Raw genomic sequence first — 21,744 nt, 5'->3', positions numbered from 1 at the left:
TTAGATACCTCATGTAAGTGGAGTGGTGATTGTCAGGGGCTAGGTGGAGGGGTCCAGAGTTTCTGGGTTTAGAGTTTCAGTCATGAAGGCTAGGAGGGTCTGGAGATCTGTTGTATACTTGCAATAAGGAAGTCAACCTCTTGCATTAGAGCCCCACCTTAATAGTCTTTTTGTGACTGCTTTATTTCTCTTAACATAATGTCTTCAAGACTCATCCATGTTATAATATATGACAATATTTCCTTCTTTTTAAAAGGCTAAATAATATTTCATTATATGTATATACCATATACCACATTTTCTTTATCCATTCATGTACTGATGAACACTTAGGTTGCTTCTACCTCTTGGCAACTATGAAAAGCTGCAGTGAATATAGGTGCTATGAACTGAATTGTGTTCCCCCCCAAATTCATATGTTGAAGCCCTATGTTCCAAAACGACTATATTTGAAATAGGATGGGTAAGGAGGTGATAACGATTACGGTGGGGCCCTAATCCAGTATGTTGGTGTCCTTATAAGAAGAGGAAGAGATACCAGAGCACACTAGTTTGCACTCTGTCTCTTTCTCTCTTTCTCTGTTTTGTGTGGATATGATGAGAAGTTGGCTGTTTCAAGCCAGGAAAAGAGTTCTCACTGGAGAACTGGATTGGCTGGCACCTTGAATTTAGACTTAACAGCATCCAGAACTGTGAGAAAAAAGCTTCTATTGTTTAAGGACTTAAAAAAATTTTATTTATTTATTTAAGAGAGGAAGAGAAGTCGAGCGAGGTGAGGGCAGAGGTAGAGGGAGAGAAAGAATCTTCAATCCCCATTAAGTGTGGGGCCGGACATGGAGCTTGACATGGGGCTCGCTCCCAGCATCATGACCTGAGTCGAAACCAAAAGTCAGATGGCCAACCAACTGAACGACTCAGGCACCCCAAAGTTTCTCTTGTTTAAGTCAGTTTGTGGTATTTTATTACAGTAGTCTTAGTTGACTAATAAAATAGGTGTGCAAATATCTCTTTGAGATTTTATTTTCAGTTCCTTTGGATGTATATTCAGAAGTGAGATCGGTGGATCATATAGTAGTTCAATTTTACATCTTTTGAGGAACCTCCATATTATTTTTCATAACGTTTGTTCCATTTTACATTTTCACTAACAGGCCCAAGAGTTCCAATTTTTCCAAATCCGTAGTAACACTTGTTAGTTTCTTTCTTCTTCTTTTTTTTATAGTGGCCATTTTAATGGGTATGATGTCATATCTTCTGGTTTTGATTTGCATTTTCCTCATGATTAGTGATGTTGAGCATCTTTTCAAGTGCTTATTGGCCATTCATATATCTTTTTTTGAAGAATGTCTATTCTAATCCATTTCCCATTTTTTAAATTGGTTGTGGTTTTTTGGGGGGCAGGAGGGTCTTTGTATGTCTACACTTGTGTTGTAGGAGTTTACATATTATGGATATCAATCCCTTATCAGATACATGAGTTGCAAATATTTTCTCCCATTCCCTAGGTTGCCATTTTACTCTTTTTTTTTTTTTTTAAGATTTATTTATTTATTTGACAGAGATCACAAGTAGGCAGAGAGGCAGGCAGAGAGAGGAGGAAGCAGGTTTTCTGCTGAGCAGAGAGCCCAATTCGGGGCTCGATCCCAGGACCCGGGGACCATGACCCGAGCCGAAAGCAGAGGCTTTAACCCACTGAGCCACCCAGGCACCCCGCCTTTTTACTCTTGATAGTTTGTTTCTCTGGGTAGAAGTTTTGAAGTTTAACATAGCTCCATTTATCTGTATTTGCTTTTGTTTCCTGTTCTTTTTGTATCTTACCCTTGAAATCATTGATAAATCAAATGTCATGAAGTTTTCCACCTGTGTTTGATCCTAGGGTCTTTGTAGTTTCAGGACTTACATTTAGGTCTTTTCTTCATTTTGAGTTGTTTTTAATATATGGTATAAGGTAAGGAAGTGTCCAACTTTTTTCTATGCATTTGGGCATCTGGTTTTCTTACCACCATTTATTGGAGACAATTTTTTTTTAATTAAAAAATTTATTTTGTATTTATTATAGAGAGAGAGGGAGTGAGAGAGAACACAAGAGGGACAGAGGGAGAAGGAGAAGCAGACTTCCTGCTGAGTAGGGAGAGAGACGCAGGGCTCCATCCCAGGACCTGGAGATCATGACCTGAGCCAAAGGCTTAACCGACTGAACCACCCAGGCACCCCAAGAGAGAGAATCTTAAGCAAGCTCTATGCTTCTCATGGAGACTAACACAGGGCTCAATCTCAGTGACCTGAGATCATGATCTGAGCCAAAATCAAGAGTCAAGATGCCTAATTGACTGAGCCTCCTAGGCGCCCCTGTAGCTTTGTCAAGTTTTGTAATCGGGAGGTTTGAGGCTTTCAGCTTTGTTCTTCTTTCTCTGGATTGTTTTGGTTCTTCAGGGCCTTTTGAGATTCCATATGAGTACTTTTTTTTTAATTCAAAAATTAATTGTATGGCCATATCACATTTTATTAATGCATTCATTAGTCAATAAAAATTTGAGTGGCTTCCAAGTTTTTTTTTTCTCTTATGACTAATTCTGCTATGAACATTAGTGTACAGTTATTATGTGGATATATGTTCTCAGTTTTCTGGGTACATACCTAAAAGAGTAATCATTGGGTCATGTGGTAGTTCTATGTTTAAGCTTTTGAGGATCTGCCAAACTGTTCCTTAAAGTAGTTGTACAATTTTATATTCCCACCAGCAATATAGGAGGGTTCCAATTTCTCTACATCCTTGTAACCATTTCTATTGCTTATAGAAATCTTGGTGGGTGCTATTGTAATTTCCTGGATATATCACATAGAAAAGTCTTTCAGGATTGGTTCAATAAAGAACATGCTGGGATGTCTGGGTGGCTCAGTTGTTTAAGCAACTGCCTTCAGCTCAGGTCATGATCTCAGGGTCCTAGGATGAAGCCCTGCATCGGGCTCCTTGTTCATCTGGGAGCCTGCTATTCCCTTTTCCCATGCTAGTCATTCCTCCGCCTGTGCTCTGTGTCAAATAAATGAGATCTTTAAAAAAGAAAACAAAAGAAAGAAAGAATATGCCTTTTTGTTTACTTAGATTTCTAAACAGGATATTTCTATTTGTACGTCTCTGCCCACTGAGAAGAAAAAATTGCATTGTAATATTCTTAGAGCAGGGTTTTTCTACTTTGGCACTGTTGACACCTTGTGCTGGATAATTCTTTATGTGTGTGTGCATGGGGGAAGCGTTTGTGCATTGTAAAATTGTTAGCAGCGTTCCTGGTCTCTATTCACAGATGCCGGTGTCACAACTGCCTGCAGTTGTGACAAGTAAAATTGTCTCCAAACAATGACAAATGTCCTCTGGGGGGGTACAATTGTCCCTGGGTGAGGACTTTACTGAAAGAAATATAATCATATCCTTTTTTGTCAGTCTAGATTTTGCTATTTTTGTCATTCACAGGAATGTTTAACTTTGCTCAGCAAAATTTTACAAAATTTTAATCTTACAAGTAAGAAAACTGAGTTATTGCTTTAAAATCTTGCTAAATAATTCCCAAGGGAGTTTTTCCTCATAGAGTTTAAACTTCTATTCATAGAATAGAGTTTTTTTGTTTTCTTTTTCTTTCCCTTTTTTTTTTTTTTTTTTTGTTTAAGATTTTATTTATTTATTTGAGAGAGAGAGCACATGAGAGGGGAGAGGTCAGAGGGAGAAGCAGACTCTGCGCTGACCAGGGAATCCCAATGTGGGGCTCGATCCACATGATCTGAACCGAAGGCAGTTTCTTAACCAACTGAGCTACCCAGGTGCCCTCTTTTATCTTATTTTCTTGAATGATTAATTTTGAAATAAAGTATTTTGGGTACATACTCTTCTGAAGAAATTTTTAGAATTATGTAACCCAAGATGTTGAGTTGGACAGGACCTTAAAGAAAGTTCAACATTTTTTTTTGATTTCTAGATTGAAACCTGGAAAAATTGTGTAATTTGTTTCAATTAACCTTGTAATCTGCTTGGTGACAGAAGTAAGACCAAAACACAGAGGGGAGGTGGGTGACAGGATGGTTTAAATAGGTGATGAGAATTAAGGAATGTATTTGTGATAAGCACTGAGTGCTGTGTGGAAGTGTTGTATCACTATATATTGTACACCAGAAATTAATATTATACTGTTATGTTAACTAATGAATTTAAATAAAAACTTAAAAAAGAGAGAGAGACCTATGGTGTTTGTTTGTTTGTTTGTTTTTGTTTTTTGTTTTTTTTTGGGAGAGGAGAGGTTTGCTTGTTTTTTGTTTTTGTTTCTTTAAGTGGTAAATGTAGGTTTATTTACTGTGTAGGGATGGAAAGATTAGTTTGCTTTTGGGTAAAAGTTAACTTATAGTTCATTTCATACCACACAAATTAGTGACAGATAGATTATAGTGATAAACAGTAAAAAATAGTTTAACAAAACAGGCAATGAGAAAATAGAGTAAAATAGAAATCAACATTTTAGGGTACTGGAAATATTCTGTATGATATTGAAATGATAGAGATATTTCATTATATATCTCACGAAACCCATAGAATGTACAGGACCAAGAATGAACTATAGGCTTTGGGTGACTATGAAATGTCAGTGAATTTTCATCATTTGTAACAAATAGGTGGCTCAGTCAGTTAAGCATTCGATTTTTTATTTCAGCTCTGGTCATGATCTCAGGGTCATGAGATAGAGCCTCGCGTAATGGCTATGCGTGTGTGAGGGCTAATGTATACAGGAAATACCTGTACCTTTTGAATTTTGCTGTTAGCCTAAAACTGCTCTGAAAAACAAATAGTCTTTAAAAAAAGAAGGGAAGAACTAATCAAATAAAAAAATATAGATGTGAACACTTACTGAATCTCTGAAAAGAAAGAGGCCTTTATTTAGTGTGATGGGAAAATAAACTAAGAGAAATTTTTTTTTAAGATTTTATTTATTTATTTGAAAGAAAGAGATACACAGCGAGAGAGGAAACACAACCTGGGGGAGTGGGAGAGGGAGAAGCAGGCTTCCTGCTTGAGCAGGGAGCCCAGTGTGGGGCTGGATCCCAGGACCCCAGGACCATAACCCAAGTGAAGACAGACGTTCAATGACTGAGCCATCCTGGCATCCCCTAAGAGGAGATCTTGATATATTAATAATATAAAATTGGGCCTTTTGCTTTTTAATAAAACAATATTTCTGTCTTCCATTATGTCCTTAGAAAGACATGTTCTTTTGATTCCCAGGTCAGCACTTTCTCCAATGCACCATGTTTTACTGAACTAGTAAGTTTTCCCCTCTCAATTTAATTTGCTCTATTCTTTCTGGAATCAATTATATTATAAAAGACACAGTTGTATGTATAAATAAGTAGTTTGGTATGATTTACATAAGAATGAACAGCTGGGTAAAGAGAAAGCCTAGCACTTTCTTTTAAGAATTTATATTCTTAGATATTTGGGAGCAGATACATACACTTGTCTGCCCATGTGTATGTATCTATTATTATAATGACATTTGACTGAATAGAACGTATAGTTTACCTAGGACTTTGGAGATGTTTTTAGTTTGTTTTGGTGGATAGTGGATAGTAGGTTCTGGCTGGGTTGTCAGCTTAGTTTTTGTTTTTTCTGTGCAGGATTGTTGAAGTTTAATTTAAATAAAATAGCACTCGCCCTTTTAAGTATTCAGCTTATTAATTTTTTTTTTTAAGATTTTATTAAAGAGAAAGAGAAAGAGCAAGCATGAGCAAGAGAGGAAGGGGAAGGGGCAGAGGGAGACACAGACACAGACTTCCTGCTGAGCAGGGAGCCTCATGGGAGGTTCAATCCCAGGACCCCAGGATCATGACCTGAATCAAAGGCAGACGTTTGACCAACTGAGCAACCCAGGTACCCTTCAGCTTGTTAAGTTTTCACAAATGAATATGGTTGTGTAACCACCACCACAATCATTAAGAACATTTTCATCTGGAATTTTTCCTCTTGCCTGTTTACCCTTGCTTTCTGCTTTCACCCCTTGCTCCAGACTACCATCAGTGTCTGTCTCTGTAATTTTCAGTCTCTATAATTTTATCTTTAGTATTTTTATATGTAAAATTGATTATTAATTAGTGTAATAAATTAATGTAGGACTAAGTGTTCACTTATAAGTATGTCTTATGCCTTCTCATCTTTAAAAACAAAAAATAGGCTCCTGAGTGGCTCAGTCATTAAGTATCTACCTTCAGCTTGGGTCATGATCTCAGGGTCCTGGGATCAAGCCCCATATCAGGCTCCCTGCTCAGTGGGAAGCCCTCCCACTCCTCCTGCTTGTGTTCCCTCTCTCACTGTCAAATAAATACATAAAAATCTTTAAAAAAAATTAAAAACTAAAAACAAAAATATAGAGTCAGCTGGGTGGTTCAGCAGTTAAATGTCTGACTCTTGATTTCGGTTTAGGTCATGATATCAGGGTGGTGAGATCGAACCCCTTGTCTGGCTCTGTACTGGGTGTGGAGCCTGCTTGGGATTCTCTTTCCCTCTCCCTCTGTCCCTTGCCTTCTCTCTCTTACTCTCAAATTAAAAAAATAATAAAAATTTAAAAATTAATGACTTCATGTTTCGTGGTAAATTAGGCATTTTTGTATTTGTATATGCGTATTTGTATTTTAATACATGGAGTTATATAATGTGTATTCTTTTATGTCTGACTTATTTCATTAGGATATGATTTTTAGATTCACCAGTGTTGTTACATGTATCTGGAATTCATTCCTTTCTATTGCTGAGTAGTATTCTTTAGGCTGTTGGGAATAATACCGTTGTGAATGAATATCGTGTATACTAGTCTTTGTGAGAACATATGTTTTCATTTCATGGAGTACTTAGAAGGGAAATTGCTAAGTAGCATAAGTATATGTTTACTTTTATAAGAAACTGCCCAACTTTTCCAAAGTGTCTTTACTGTTTAGCATTTTCAGTAGCAGTGTTTGAGAGTTCTGATTGCTTCACACGTTTGCCTGGGTTGCTTTTTTGGTTTGTTAATATGTGTGTGTGTGTACACACACACACTAACACACACACACACACACACACACTATATCATGGTTTTTTAAAGACTAGTAAGTTTGTTCTGTATGTGGAACTTTTTTGGGTAGAAATATTTTTGTGGAGGTTGCCAGAGTTGTTTTTTAGAGCAGTAGAGATGTGATCAACTTTGGATCAAACAGTCCACTCTTTGGTTCATCTTTAAAAACAAAACACTCTCTTGAGAGAGAGGATGAGAGAGAGCATGAGAGGGGAGAAGGTCAGAGGGAGAAGCAGACTCCCCATGGACCTGGGGGCCCTATGCAGGACTCGATCCCAGGGCTCCAGGATCATGACCTGAGCCGAAGGCAGTTGCCCAACCAACTGAGCCAACCAGGTCTCCTTATTCACCCTTTTTTACCTATAGAATTAACTCTTTATTTAGAAGTATATCTTAAGCTTCTTAATCTCTAAAAAACTGAATGAAATAACTTTATTAATGAATTAGACTTTTGTGCAAAGAATAATAAATATGTGACATCTTTGCTACATTCCATCAATATATACTTCAGGACAGTGCCTTACTCCTTTTATTTTTACTTGTTTATTTTTTAAAGTATTTATTTATTTATTTATTTATTTATCATAATCCCAAAGAGCCCCTTAAGCCCATCATGGAGCTCAAACTCACAACCCTGAGATCAGGAGTCACATGCTTTTTTGAGTGAAGCAGCCAGGTGCCCCTCAGTCCTGTTTTACTTTTTTTTGTTGTTTGTTTTTTAAAGATTCATTCATTCATTCATTCATTCATTTTGGAGAGCACATGCATGTGCATGTGAGTCGGGAGAGGGGTGGAGCTAGAGGCAGAGAATCCTAACAGATTCCGTGCTAACCATGGAGTCCAACTTAGGGCCAAATCCCGGGACCCATGAGATCATGACCTGAACCAAAATCACAAGTCCCATGCTTAACCTCCTGAGCCCCCCGGGTGCTACTCCTTATCCTTTTATTATAGATATCCTTCAAGATATATAAATATAATCTTATATAAGCCCCTTAAAACTTGAGGATTAGTATACTGGGTGCCTGGTTGCTCAGTTGGTTAGCTGTCTGCCTTCAGCAGAGGTCATGATCTCAGGATCCTGGAAGTGGGCTCCCTGCTCTGCGGGGAGGCTGCTTCTCCCTCTGCTCCTCCCCACCTCTTGTGCTCTCTCTCACTCTGCCATCTCTCTCAAATAAATAAACATTTTTTTTCTTTTAAGATTTTATTTATTTATTGGTCAAGAGAAAGAGCACAAGCAGAGGGAATGGCAGGCAGAGGGAGAGGGAGAAGCAGGCTCCCCACTGAGCAAAGAGCCTGATGAGGAACTCTATCCCAGGACCCTGGGATCACAACCTGAGCCAAAGGCAGATGGCCAACTGACTGAGCCACCCAGGCATCCCCCAAATAAATAAATCTTAAAAAAAAATTATTTACTGAGAATTCTGTGTAATTAAATATGTGCAACAACTTTTAATTTCTAGAATTTTACATTTGCTTCTGTTTTTACTAGTTAATTGTCTATCTGTATACCATAGTGATGGGCCTATTAGACCTTCAGTTGTGATGTCATTTTAGTTGTGTATAATAGTATACTAATAATACCAATTCCTAATCTCACCACATTTTGGAATATATGCTTCTAGTCCTTTTACAAACATACACACACACACACACATACACACACACACACACACACACACTTTCTCTCTCTCGTACATTAATGAACAAAAAAGAAATTATGTTGTACCAGTGTTTAACATGGTGTTTTCCATTTAAAAAAATTTTGTAGTTTTTTTTCCCCCATGTCAACAAACCAAATCTAAACAACTTCCTATGACTGTATAGTATTTTATTTTGGATATACTCTGGTTTTGATAGCCTGAATATTTATCAGAGAGAATTGATTATTTCCAATTTTTACTATTTTAAATGATTTACTATTTAAATGATTTTACTATTTTAAATGATGTTCCTATAAGAATACATATATATTTACATATCTGTTATTTCTTTAGTTTAATAGTTTGAAAGAGAATTTGGGGGCCTAAGGGCATCTACATTAAAAATTTTTATGAATGGGGTGTCTGGCTGGCTCCGTCCCTTGAAGCATGTGACTCTTTATCTTGGGGTTGCAAATTCCAGCCCCACATTGGATGTGAAGATTACTTAAAAATAAAATCTTAAAAAAATTTTTATGTAAAACACCAAGTTGCTCTCCAGGAAAGCTGTGGCAAATTATGTGGATAAAGAATATTTTCAGGATATTCTAAAATTTACTCTGTCAGAATAGCTAGAGTGATCATTGATTGCAACATGAGAAGAAAAACTGTCATCCAAAGTGTTTTTATGAAACTCTTAATGTATTTGTTTACAGTTTTATGACTTGTTTATTTTTATCACTAGAATTTAAGGACTTTGAGGGTAGGGGCACTATTACGTTATGTATGTACACTGTATTTTAGTCTCATATTTTCAGATTTAGAATAATGCCTGGCATAGAACAGGTACTTAATAAGTATTTGAATCATTGCATGAGTGTTCATAGGCCCCTGGGTATATAAATCTCTTGGAGGTTTGGGCGTGGCTTATCTGTGTGGTTTTTTTTTTATGGCTTAGTGTTGCTATGAATTAGGGGAGAACAATGTATCTCATTGCTGTTTGAGTGTGCTTGGATTACCTAACAGATTTTGTCAACTCTGAGTTGGTGAATGTATCTGTGTATATATATTTTTTTTCTTAAAATATTTAATTAATTAATTTATTTGAAAGGGAGAGAGGGAGAGATAGAGTGAGGCAGCAAATGCATGAGCTGAGAGGAGGGAGAAGTAAACTCCCCGCTGATCAGGGAGCTTGACATGAGGTTTGATTCCAGGACCTTGAGATCAAGAAACTGAGGGCAGATATTTAACCAACTGAGCCACTCAGGCACCCCTATTTGTGTGTATTTTAGTTAACCTTTAAGAAAAAAAATTTTTTTCTATCAACTTGATCTTATTTCAAAATGCCAGTGGCCACAACACTCAGTAATATTAGTGGGTTGTTTGTGACTCTGTTCCCTTGACACATTTACGTATGAGGCAGAAACCATTTCAGCTGCTCTGAAGGAGGAGTCCGTTGGTCTTATGATACTGCTGGGTCCCAAAGCACTTCTGGATTCTAAGGTGGCAGAGCTTCAACAAAGAAGGGGGTCCCTGCCTCCTGTAGAGCCTGGTTAACCTTTTTTAAAAAAAGGATTATTTATTTTAGAGGGAGCAGGTGGGGCAGAGGGAGAGGGAGAGAGAGAATCTCAAGAAGAGTCCCTGGTGAGTACAGAGCCCCATGTGGGGTTCATGACCCTTAAATCTTGACCTGAGCTAAAATTAAGAGTTGGACACTCAATGGACTGGCCACCCAGGCGCCCCTTAATCAGCTTTTGATTGCCTTTCTTTTTAGGCATCTATGTAGAAAAGGCGTTAACATAGTAGTCTTGCTTTCTTTAGAAGGGTTTGCTTATAAGTTGGTGCTTGGCTGGCATATCAGAAATTAGATTTTGGGAGTGTTTCTACCCTTTCATAACTGATAAGATTGATTTATTATACCTAAACTGTTTATACAGATAATATGGTTTGTATTGAGCATCTCCTTTTCTTCTGGGAGTCTGGCATTTTGGTTCATTTTTTTTTTTTTTTAAGATTTTATTTATTTATTTGACAGACATACAGAGATCACAAGTAGGCAGAGAGGCAGGCAAAGAGAGAGAGGCAGGCTCCCTGCTGAGCAGAGAGCCCGAAGCGGGGCTCAATTCCACCACCCTGGGATCATGACCTGAGTCGAAGGCAGAGGCTTTAACCCACTGAGCCACCCAGGTGCCCTTGGTTTATGTTCTGATCAGTTTGTGCTAGGTAGAGGGTGCCTACATGACAAGCTCCCCAATAAAAACTTTGGGCACTGAATCTCTAATAAGCTTCCTTAATTCAATAGCATTTCACATATTCGTCATATTTCACTGCTGGAGGAATTAAGTGCCTCATGTATGACTCCATGGGGAAGAGACTCTTGGAAGCTTGTACCTGGTTTTCTTCAAATCTCACCTCGCCTATGGCTTTTTCCTTTGTTGATTTTGGTTTGTACTATTTTGCTGTAACAAATTATACTTGTGAGTAGGAGTCCTATGAGTCCTGTCAGTGAATCACTGAACCCATCTTAAAGGTGCACCTTATGGACATTGTAATCTTCTTCCCACTCTGCTCTCTCTTGGACATTATGGGAACGTTCAGCAGAATGATAGTTTAATCTGTTGTAATCTGGATACAGAAATACACAATTTAAGGTGTAATTATTTAATTTTTAAAAGGATTAGAATAATAAGGGACTTTTTTTTTTTAAAGATTTTATTTATTTATTTGGTAGAGATTACAAGTAGTCAGAGAGGCAGGCAGAGAGAGGAGGAAGCAGATTCTCTGCAGAGCAGAGAGCCCAGTGTGGGACTCGATCCCAGGACATGGGGCTTGATCCCAGGACCCTGAGACCGTGACCTGAGCCAAAGGCAGAGACTTTAACCCACTGAGCCACCCAGGCACCCCTATAAGGGACTTATTTATTATACTTGATTTATTATAATCCAATTTTATAAATTTAAGTTTATACCAGATTTTATAGGGACATTTCTGTTAGGTTAAGCCACTCTTTCCCTTGTTTATTTCTTAATAGAATTGTAGTGATACTCTGAAATCCTAATTGTGTTTGTCCTGAGAAATTTGTGTTCTAGGAAAAGGATATTGTTGCTTCAGCTATTCTCTTATTTGCCTCTGTTATGCAAGGTTCTTGTTGTTTATTTTAGATAGTTCATTTTGACACTTAGATAAACAGAAGCCAAACACACAAACATACCCAGAATTAGTCCCTGAACTTTGTTCTAGGGTAAAGATAAGGCATTTAGACTTCTCCAGTACAGATAAATAATGTCACAGCTACTGAAAAATGGGTGTTATGTGACTCTTGGATTCTTTAGATGGACAGTGAAAGTTTTCTTTTTTTACACATTTCTCAGTGATGTTTTATGAGCAATTGCTTACTCATTAACTTGTGAACTTATTTTTGCCAAATGAACCATTCAAGATGGGGACCACAATTTAGAAGCACATATACTGAAGTTATTCTTTAAAAAGTCTTAGTACATGAGACCGCTAAAAAATTTATTCATTGGAGAAGCAGGCTTTCACAAAAGTGGGAAATTTTAACTTTTCAAATGGACAGTGAAAGTCTTAAAAAATCCTGCCAACAAAGCTGAAGAGAAAACTTACATTCATCCATAGGACCTGCTTTTAAAAGGATTATAGATTTGACTTAATAAAACATCTTTATATATCAGTTGTTCACAACATGCAAAAAGTTTCTTTCTTGTTGAGCTTTGTACTGTGTTTCTGCTTTTTAAAAAATGGACTTAGTTGAAGTATAAACTGCGTATGTTTAAACTGTAAAATCCGATGAATTTTTGTAATGTATATACTCATGAACACCCCCCACAATCAACACAGAACATTTTCATCATCTCGCAAAGATTCTGTGTGCCCTTCTGTAGTCTGTTTTCCCCCTCTGCCACTAGCATGAGGCAACCACTGATCTGCTTTAGATAACTCTGTATTTTCTAGGATTTCATATAAATGGGATTTTCATATTAATGAAATTCTATGATCTCATGTATAGTGTTTTTCACAGTGACACCATTTTCACAATGATATTGAAATTCATCCATATTGTTCCATGTGTCAATAGTTTATTCCTTTTACTGCTTAGCAGCATTATGTGGATATATTACATTTTGTTGTTCCATTCACTAATTTTTGGATTTGGATTGCTTCCATTTTGGGGGCTATTATAAAGCTACTATTGTACTTTGTTTTTGCATGGACATATATTTTTCTTTTGCTGGTATGCCCTACCTTTTGTTCACTTGAAAAAATAATTCTAGTAATACTTCTTGTCCTTGGCAAAAAAATAGGGGAAGGAAACACATCAATTATTTACTTATTCAGTAAATATATATTGAATGCTGGGCATAATGCCATGTGCTAAAAACACAGTAGTGTACAAGAATTCAGATCCTGCTGCCACAAAGTTTACAATTTTGTGAGTTAAGCCAGACATATTACAATAGTTAGTGTAGAGATTTTGTGAAGAATGGAATGCTATAGAGCATATAATATGGGTTCCCCCATCACTGGTCTGGGGTGATTAGGGAAAGATTCTTTGAAGAAAAAAAGTTAAGATGAGTGGGAGTTAAGTAAATTATGCAATCTAGGTAGAGGGAATAGAATTCACAGAGACTCTTAGGTGAGAAAGATGGTACTCTCAGGCCTCTGTTGGGGTGAAGGTAGAGGGATTTGCAGTTGCTAGATCATGCCATCTTAAGCACTCTGGAAATGAAAATCAAACAAAGAAGTAACATGGTTCAATTATGGATCTCAGCTCAATTTATACCGTGGTCAGCTTTTTTGAGTAAGTACTTTATAGTCTCTTCATTTCCAAAAATTTTACCTTTCCGCTTTAATTCTATTGATTACTTTTAATCATAAGCTTTAGGAAGGGATGCTGTTAATTCTTCTAAGTTTTGGTAAAGAATGCTATCAGGAAGATGAGCAGAACATTGGAATAAAACTGAAATCCTCCTCATTTTATTTTTTTATTTATTTCTGATAAAGTAAAATTTAAATACCAAGATACTAGTGGAATACCAATGTTTTAAACTTCCATTTATCTAAGAAAAAAGGCTATTTGCAGGAAATAAATTTTGCAAGAGACCTGATATATAATTCTTGGTTACAGTCTGATGACCTTTTCTAACCTAGTAAGATGTTAAGATGCTAAGAACTCTTTTATAGTACTTTCTCTGAGGCTAGGAAAATGAAATCTTTTTGGAGGGGCAGGATTGTTGTAACAGTTTACGGTTGTACTTTAAAGAATAAAAGCAAAAAGTGAGTATAATCTCAAGCTATTTTTGTTTATATGTAGTGCCTGATATATAAACTACTAGAGCTGCACTATCTAATATAGGCACTAAGCTATATTAGCTTGTCATAACAAAATTCCCTATATTGAATGGCTTAAACAACAGGAATTTATTTCTCACAGTTCTAGAGGCTGGGAAGTCCAAGTTCAAGGTGCTGGCTCATTCATTTCCCAGTTAAACTCTCTCTTCCTGGTTTGTAGATGCCTATCTTCTGGCTGTGTTCTCACATGGTGGAGAGGGATGGGGGAGAGACAGGAAGCAAGCTGTCTGATTTTTCTTCTTCTAAGGGCACTAATCCCGTCATCAAAGTCTTACCCTCATGATTTCAACTAAACCTGATTACCTCCCAAAGGCTTCGTCTCTGAACACCATCATACTGAATTTTGAGGAGGAATAAGTCCATAGCAGTCTCTGTTTAAATTTGTATTTAAATTAGTTGAAGTTAATGGGATACCTTGGTGGCCCAGTTGGTTAAGCATCCGACTCTTGATTTTGGCTTAGGTCCTGATCTCAGGGTGGTGAGATCGAGCCCCTTGTCAGGCTCTGTGCTCAGTGCAGTCTGATTGTCCCCCTCTCTCTGTTCCTTCCCTTGTGCGCATGCTTGCTCTCTCTCAGATAAATAAATGAATAAAATCTTTGAAAAAAAAATTGAAGTTAAACGGTAAAAAATTTAGTTCCTAATTGCATTAACCATATTTCAAATGCTTAATAGCCATATGTAGCTAGTGACGATTTTATTGGGCAGTACAGATTATAGAGTATTTCTGTCTTTGCAGAAAATTATACTGCATAGACAGTGTCTTTAGTGCTTTCAAGATCATTATGGATCATAAGAAAGATGTTAGTACTATTTTGGGTTAAGAGACAAAGCTCTGATGGCGTCTACCTTGGAGTCTGCTCTTCTCAGTGAACACCTATATAATGGACTCTTAGAAAGTAGAGTTTTTTGTTTGGGTGCAGTGATTAGTTTTATTTTAAAGTTTTTGTTTTTGTTTTGAAAGCCTCCTGCTTGCTGTGTTATTATCCTAGTGGGTTCTTTTGTATAATTTTTACTTTAAAGTAGTTTTGCTAATTGTTTCAGATCTGATCAGATAGATTGTTTCTATATATAGAGCACTTTTCAAAGCTCTTTCCTACATCTCTGCAAGCCATGGTGAACCTGGGTTTGGAGATGGCTGTCTCCTAGAAGGTGCAGAGTAGTATGAACTCTTCTTTCTAATAACAATAAATGTATGAGTTGGTTGGCATTCTTCCTTTCCTCCTCCCTTCCCTTCCTTCCTTCCTTTTTGTCTTTATTTTTTTTTAATGTGCTACATACCAATTTGTTAATTTTAGAGGGGTATAAAACTTTCTAGTAACCCTATATCGCTGTCCTTCAAATTGCCTGTTTTCAAAATGGATTTATTGTCTATGTGTCCACACTAGTATTATTAGCACCTGATCCAAAATAATGAATGACATTTTTAAAGTATTTATTCATTTATTTAAATAACTATACACCCAACATGGGACTTGAGCTCATGATCCTGAGATCAAGAGTCCCATGCTCTTCCAACCCAGCCAGCCAGGTGCCTCAAAATAATGAATGAGATGAAACTTCGTGTTGTAAGATTTTGAGCTAGAACAATAGCCTTGTGTTTGTTTTGGGTTTTGTATATTGTGGTGGTCATATCTAGTTCAGTTATTTATTGCTTCAGACAGTGCAGGGTTTTTTTGTTTCTTCTGACACAATTTTTGTAACTGTGAAGGTGCTCTCTAATTATTCATTGAACAAACTTTGAACCAATGATAATTGTCTTATAAATACTTTACTATCTCATACAGCATCTAGCATAGTTCTGTATATGTATTGGTCACCGAGTCAGTTATTATTTATTAATGTGTGCTCCCTATAAGTATTATACTGAGACATCTATTTCAAGATTTTTTATAAGTGGAGATCTGATTTTAGAATAGCAGAGAATATTTGAAAAATTAGCCATTTATAAACTATCAAATAATAAAATTTTATAATAAAGTCCCATGTAATAGATCTTGATGTTGGCTCGATTATAAGAATATATATTAATATAACTCATTTACGTGGATATGAGTTAACAGTTTCTTATGACAATCATATGTTTCTGGTGATTTCTTCAAGAATATGTATCAGTAATTTTTTTTGGAATAAAAGAGGAAAGAAAAATAATAAAATACATCAATTTATTTTTAGAAAGCTATGGTTTCATTTTTTTTTTTTTAAAGATTTCTTTATTTGAAAGAGAGAGTGTGCACCTGCCCACGTATACAAGTGGGGGAAGGGGCAGAGGGAAAGAATCCGGGAGCCTGACTCTTAGGATCCATGAGATCATGACCTGAGCTGAAACCAAGAGTCAGACATTTAACTGACTAAACCACCCAGGTGCCCCATGGTTTCTTTTTTCTTTATTCTTCTTTTGATTACTGCACATAAGCCATTGAGATCTTTGGAAACATGGTAATTCTCCTCCGTCAAACTTTCATTTCCCAAACAATAGAATGAGATACTTCTTTTCAAAGAATGACAACAACAACAAAAAACATAGGTTACAAATGGGTTCCGGGCTGGCCCAGTAAGTAGAGCATGCAACTCTTTTTTTTTTTTTTTTTTTTTTAATGTTTTATTTATTTATTTGAGAGCAAGAGAACTGAAGGCAGATGCTTAACTGGCACCCAGGTGTCTGAGCATGCAACTCTTAATCTCAGGGTTGTGAGTTCAAGCTCCATGTTGGTTATAGAGTCTACTTAAAATGAAACCCCCCCCCCCAAAAAAAAACACCACAGGTTACAAAGTTCCGTTTTTTTTAAGTAAATGGTGGGACATCTTCAGTTTAAATGGCATGATAATATATTGTCAGTTCTGTATAATGTTACTTTCTTGGGGAAAACATTCATTTAACATATCTATAAAACTGATTTTTTAAATGGAAACAACCTAAAATTTTATAATTTTTTATTCTAATATTTAATTTAATTTAATATTTAATTTAATTCTAAATAAAAAATTTAATATTTAATTTAATTCTAAAATTTTTAAATTTAATTTAATATTTAATTTAATTCTAAATAAAAAATTTTAATTCTAAATAAAAATAAAAATTTTTATTCTATTAACATAGGATGTATTGTTTGCTTCAGGGTACAGGTCTGTGATTCATCAGCCTTACACAATTCACAGCACTCATCATAGCACATACCCTCCCCATTGTCCATCACACAGCCACCCCATCCTTCCCACCCCTTCCCTGTCCAGCAACCCCGTTTGTTTCCTGAGATTAAGAGTCTCTTATGGTTTGTCTCCCTTTCTGATTTCATCTTGTTTCATTTTTCCCTCCCTTCCCCTATGATCCTCTGTGTGTGTACACACACACACACACACCAACCACATCTTTTTTTTTTTTTTTTAAAGATTTTCTTTTTTTATTTATTTGACAGACAGAGGTCACAAGTAGGCAGAGAGGCAGGCAGAGAGAGAGGAAGGGAAGCAGACTCCCCGCTGATCAGAGAGCCAGATGTGGGGCTCGATCCCAGGACCCTGGGATCATGACCTGGGCCGAAGGCAGAGGCTTTAACCTACTGAGCCACCCAGGCGCCCCACTGCACATCTTCTTTATCCATCCTTTGATGGACATCTAGGCTCTTTCCATAGTGTGGCTATTGTGGACATTGCTGCATAAACATTGGGGTACGTGTGCTCCTTCGGATCAGTACATTTGTATCTTTAGGTAAACTGATTTTTTAAAAATTTGAGTGCTTCATTTCCTTGTTTTCTTTGTCAGTGCCTCCTGTTAGAATTTGCCTCTGCCCTATTTCAAACTCTCCTTTTTAGTCCTTCTGTATCTTTGAGTTTAATAGATATTCAAAGTAGATGCCAGCCAAGATGTAATAATTTCTTTCATCTTCACATTTCTCTTTATTTCAGTTGCCTTTTATTTGACATGTGTATTTTTTACATTCTTTAAACCAATTTTCTTATTTATTTTGTTCTTCAGTATGTATCTGCCTATAAGTAAACTGTTATTTATAACTACAGTTTTCATGTTTGCCAAATCTCTCCAGTGTATAAATTGATTATCACTAAGTTCTAAAAAGCTTTTGTAGAGTTAGTTTGAAAAAGCTGTTTTCTATAATTGTGTACAATTTCTGGAGTTTTACATTAATTGGCCTAACTTCTGTGCTATATATCTTGAAGATGGAAAAAGTGTAGGCTGTTCTCAAAATGTTGGAGTGAGAAAGTATGATGTCCTGTTGCCAAAAATAAGGTTATTTTCATACTGTCTCTGCTAGAACTCTTGCTTTAAGCATTTCCCTTTAAGTGAATTCCTTTTCTTTGTGAAGGTCTAGTTTTTTGAATAACTGCTTATCAAACTTTTTGTCAGCTACCACTTGGCTATTCTCATCCAGAATATTCACACTCAAACCACTTCTAGTTATTTGGCATAGAATTTTACTCAATTCTGTTAAATAAAAATATGAAAAGTACTTATCATGAGAAATGGAACAATATTTATAATTCTTGGGGATTGATTCTGCATTTGAAAATTATATGAAGTTAAACAAAAAATGCCATAGTATTTAAATTGTTTGGCATTAGAATACCCATGCTATTAAGAAACCCATAAGAGGACTTTCCCATTTCTTCCTTCGTTCCTTCTCTCCTCCCTTCCTTTCTTTCTTCCTTCCTTTTTCTTTTTTCTTTTCTCTTTCTTTCTCTCTCTTCTTTCTCTCTTTCTTTTTTCTCTCTTTCTCTCTCTTTCTTTCATTGAGCCCCATGCCCAAAGTGGGGCTTGAATTTACAACCCTGAGATCAAGAATCACATACACACTCTACTGACTGAGCCAGTCAGGTCCCCAAGAGTACTCTTAAACAAGGAGGAAGAACATTCTTGTACTTAACATCTTGAGAGGTATAATTAAAAATTCGGTAAATTTTGATGAATCTCATAAGCAATAATGTTTAAATTAAAAAACAAGTTTCAAGGCGCCTGGGTGGCTCAGTGGTTGGGCCTCTGCCTTCAGCTTGGGTCATGATCTCAGGGTCCTGGGATTGAGCCCCGCATCAGACTCTCTGCTCATTGGGGAGCCTGCTCCCCCTCCCCCACTGCCTACTTCTCTGCCCACTTGTGATCTCTCTCTCTCTCTCTGTCAAATAAATAAAATCTTAAAAAAAAAAGTTTCAGAGTTCTATATACTACATTTTCTTTAGGTTTTTTTTTTTTACTTGATTCAGTTTATTACCTAAATGGTAAAGAAAATTAAAAATCACATATTTTTACATTCTCTTAGTTATTTGACAAACATATTAATATAATTTGAATTAATTATTTATATATTACTTTTTCCTATCTCCTTAAGGGTCAGGAATCATATAATAAATTTCCTTGGTACCTCCCTACTATGGGGAGTGAGGTAGCATTTTGGAGAGGATGGTTCTTTTACCAGGAAAGCTATTTTGCATAATGCAGAACATTTAGTACCTCTGGCTGTTGGACTTAAAGCATAACAAAGACCCCTCAGTTATTGTGACAACCAAAACAAAACAAACAAACAAAATACAGGCCTACATTGGAAATATTGTGGTGGGTTCCAGATCACAGCAATAAAGTGAACATCACAGTAAAGTGAATCAAATGAATTTCTTGATTTTCCAGTGCATATAAAAGTTGTGTTTATGCGATATTATAGTCTATTACATGTACAATAGCATTACATCTAAAAAGTAATATTCATACCATAATTTAATTCTATTTAATTGCTAAAATATACTGATCCTCCTCTGAGCTTTTGATGAATCATTTTTTTGCTGATGGAGGGTCTTGCCTTGGTGTTCATGTCTGCTGACTGATCCGGGTGGTGGTTGCTGAAGGTTGGATGGCTGTGGCAATTTCTTAAAATAAGACAACAATGAAGTTGACCTCATCAGTTAACTTCCTTTCAAGGATACTTTCTCTGTTGCATATGATGCTGTTTGATAGCATTTTAGTCCACAGTAGAATTCTTTCAAAAATGTGATCAATCCTCTCAAACTCTGCCACTCCTTATCAGCTAAGTTTATGTAATATTCTAAATCTTTTGTTGTCATTTCAATAATCTTCACAGTGTCTTCATCAGGAGCAGATCTATCTTAAGAAACCACTTTCTTTGCTCATCTGTAAAAAGCAATTCCTCATCTGTGCAAGTTTTACCATGTGATTATAGCAGTTTAGTCACATCTTCAGACTTTATTTCTAATTCTAGTTCTCTTAGATTTTCGCCACATTTGCAGTTACTTCTTCCACTGAGGCCTTGAACTACTCAGAATTGTCCATGAGAGTTGGAATGTTCCAAACTCTTGTTCATTTCAATATTTTGACCTCTTCCCATGAATCATGAGTGTTCCTAATGGCATCTCAAATGGTGAATCCTTCCCAGAAGATTTTCAATTTACTTCATCCAAATCCATCAGAGAAATCACTGTTTATGACAGGCACAGCCATAGTAAGTGTATTTCTTAAATAATAAGACTTGAAAGTCAAAATGACTCTTGCATTTACGGGCTACAGAATGGATTATGTGTTAATAGGCATGAAAGCAGCATTAATCTCTGTTCATCTCCACCAGAAGTCTTGGGTCACCAGGTGTATTGTCAATGAGCATGGAATTTTTTTTTCTGAGCAATAGCTCTCAACATTGGGCTTAAAATACTCAGTAAACCATATTGTAGACAGATGTGCCATCATCCGGATTAGATGTTCCTTTTATAGAGTACAAACAGAAGTAGGTTTAGCGTAATTCTTAGGGACTGTAGGATTTTTTGATTGGTCAATGAGCATTGGCTTCACCTTGGTTACCAGTTGCATTAATTTTCCTAAGAAGAGAGTCAGCCTGTGCTTTGAAACTTTGAGGCTAAGCATTGACTTCTCTCTAGCTATGAAGGTCCTAGACGGCATCATTTTCCTGTATAAGACTGTGTTGTCTATGTTGAAAATCTGTTGTTTAGTATAACCACTTTCATTAATTATTTTGGCTAGTTCTTCTGGATAACTTGATTCAGCTTCTCCGTCAGTACTTGCTTCGTCTTGCACTTTTATGTTACAGAGATGGCTTCTTTACTTAAACCTTATGAACCAACCTCTGCTAGTTTCTAGCTTTTCTTCTACAGTGTCCTCACCTCTCTCAGTCTTCATTGAATTGGAGAGAGTTAGGTCCTTGTTCTGCATTAGGCTTTGACTTAAGGGAACGTTGTATGGTTTGATCTTCTACCCAGACCACTAAAACTTTATATCAGCAATAAGGGTGTTTGGTTTTCTTATCATTCATGTGTTCACTGGAGTAGCACCTTTAATTCCCTTTAAGAAATTTTCCTTTGTTCACAACTTGACTAATTGACATAAGTGGCATAGGTTTTAGTCTGTCTAGCCTCTGGGCACACCTTCCTCACTAAGCTTAAATATTTCTAGCTTTTGATTGAAAGTGGGAGATGTGTGATTCTTCTTTTCACTTGATCACATAGAGGCCATTTTAGGGTTATTAACTGGCCTAATTTCAGTATTGTGTCACAGAGAATAGGGAGGCCCAAGGAAAGAGCAGAGAAATAGGGAACTTCTGGTGACTGGAGCTATCAGGACACACAAAACATTTGTCAGTTAAGTTTGCTGTCTTACTCGGGTGCCTGGGTGGCTCAGTGGGTTA

General features: G+C 36.5%; 1 protein-coding gene across 2 annotated transcripts in view; it reads left to right on the top strand.

Annotated features, from left to right (window-relative positions):
- Positions 1–21,744, top strand: part of BMPR2 (bone morphogenetic protein receptor type 2) — a 202,963-nt gene that overhangs the window by 75,984 nt on the left and 105,235 nt on the right. Inside the window, exon 1 of one of the 2 annotated variants that reach the window (XM_082688863.1) lies at positions 13,450–13,544. The exons of the other annotated variant lie outside the window; for it this stretch is intronic. Coding sequence (XP_082544989.1) covers positions 13,469–13,544 — 76 coding nt within the window. The 5' untranslated portion in view covers positions 13,450–13,468. Of the gene's footprint in view, positions 1–13,449; positions 13,545–21,744 lie in introns of those variants that run through there. 2 annotated transcript variants of the gene reach the window in all.

The sequence above is a fragment of the Mustela nivalis genome (assembly GCF_964662115.1).
Source record: "Mustela nivalis genome assembly, chromosome: 11".
Taxonomy (NCBI): Eukaryota; Metazoa; Chordata; class Mammalia; order Carnivora; family Mustelidae; genus Mustela; species Mustela nivalis.
Note: the sequence above shows the minus strand (reverse complement) of the source record. Positions and strands in the feature narration are given on the sequence as shown.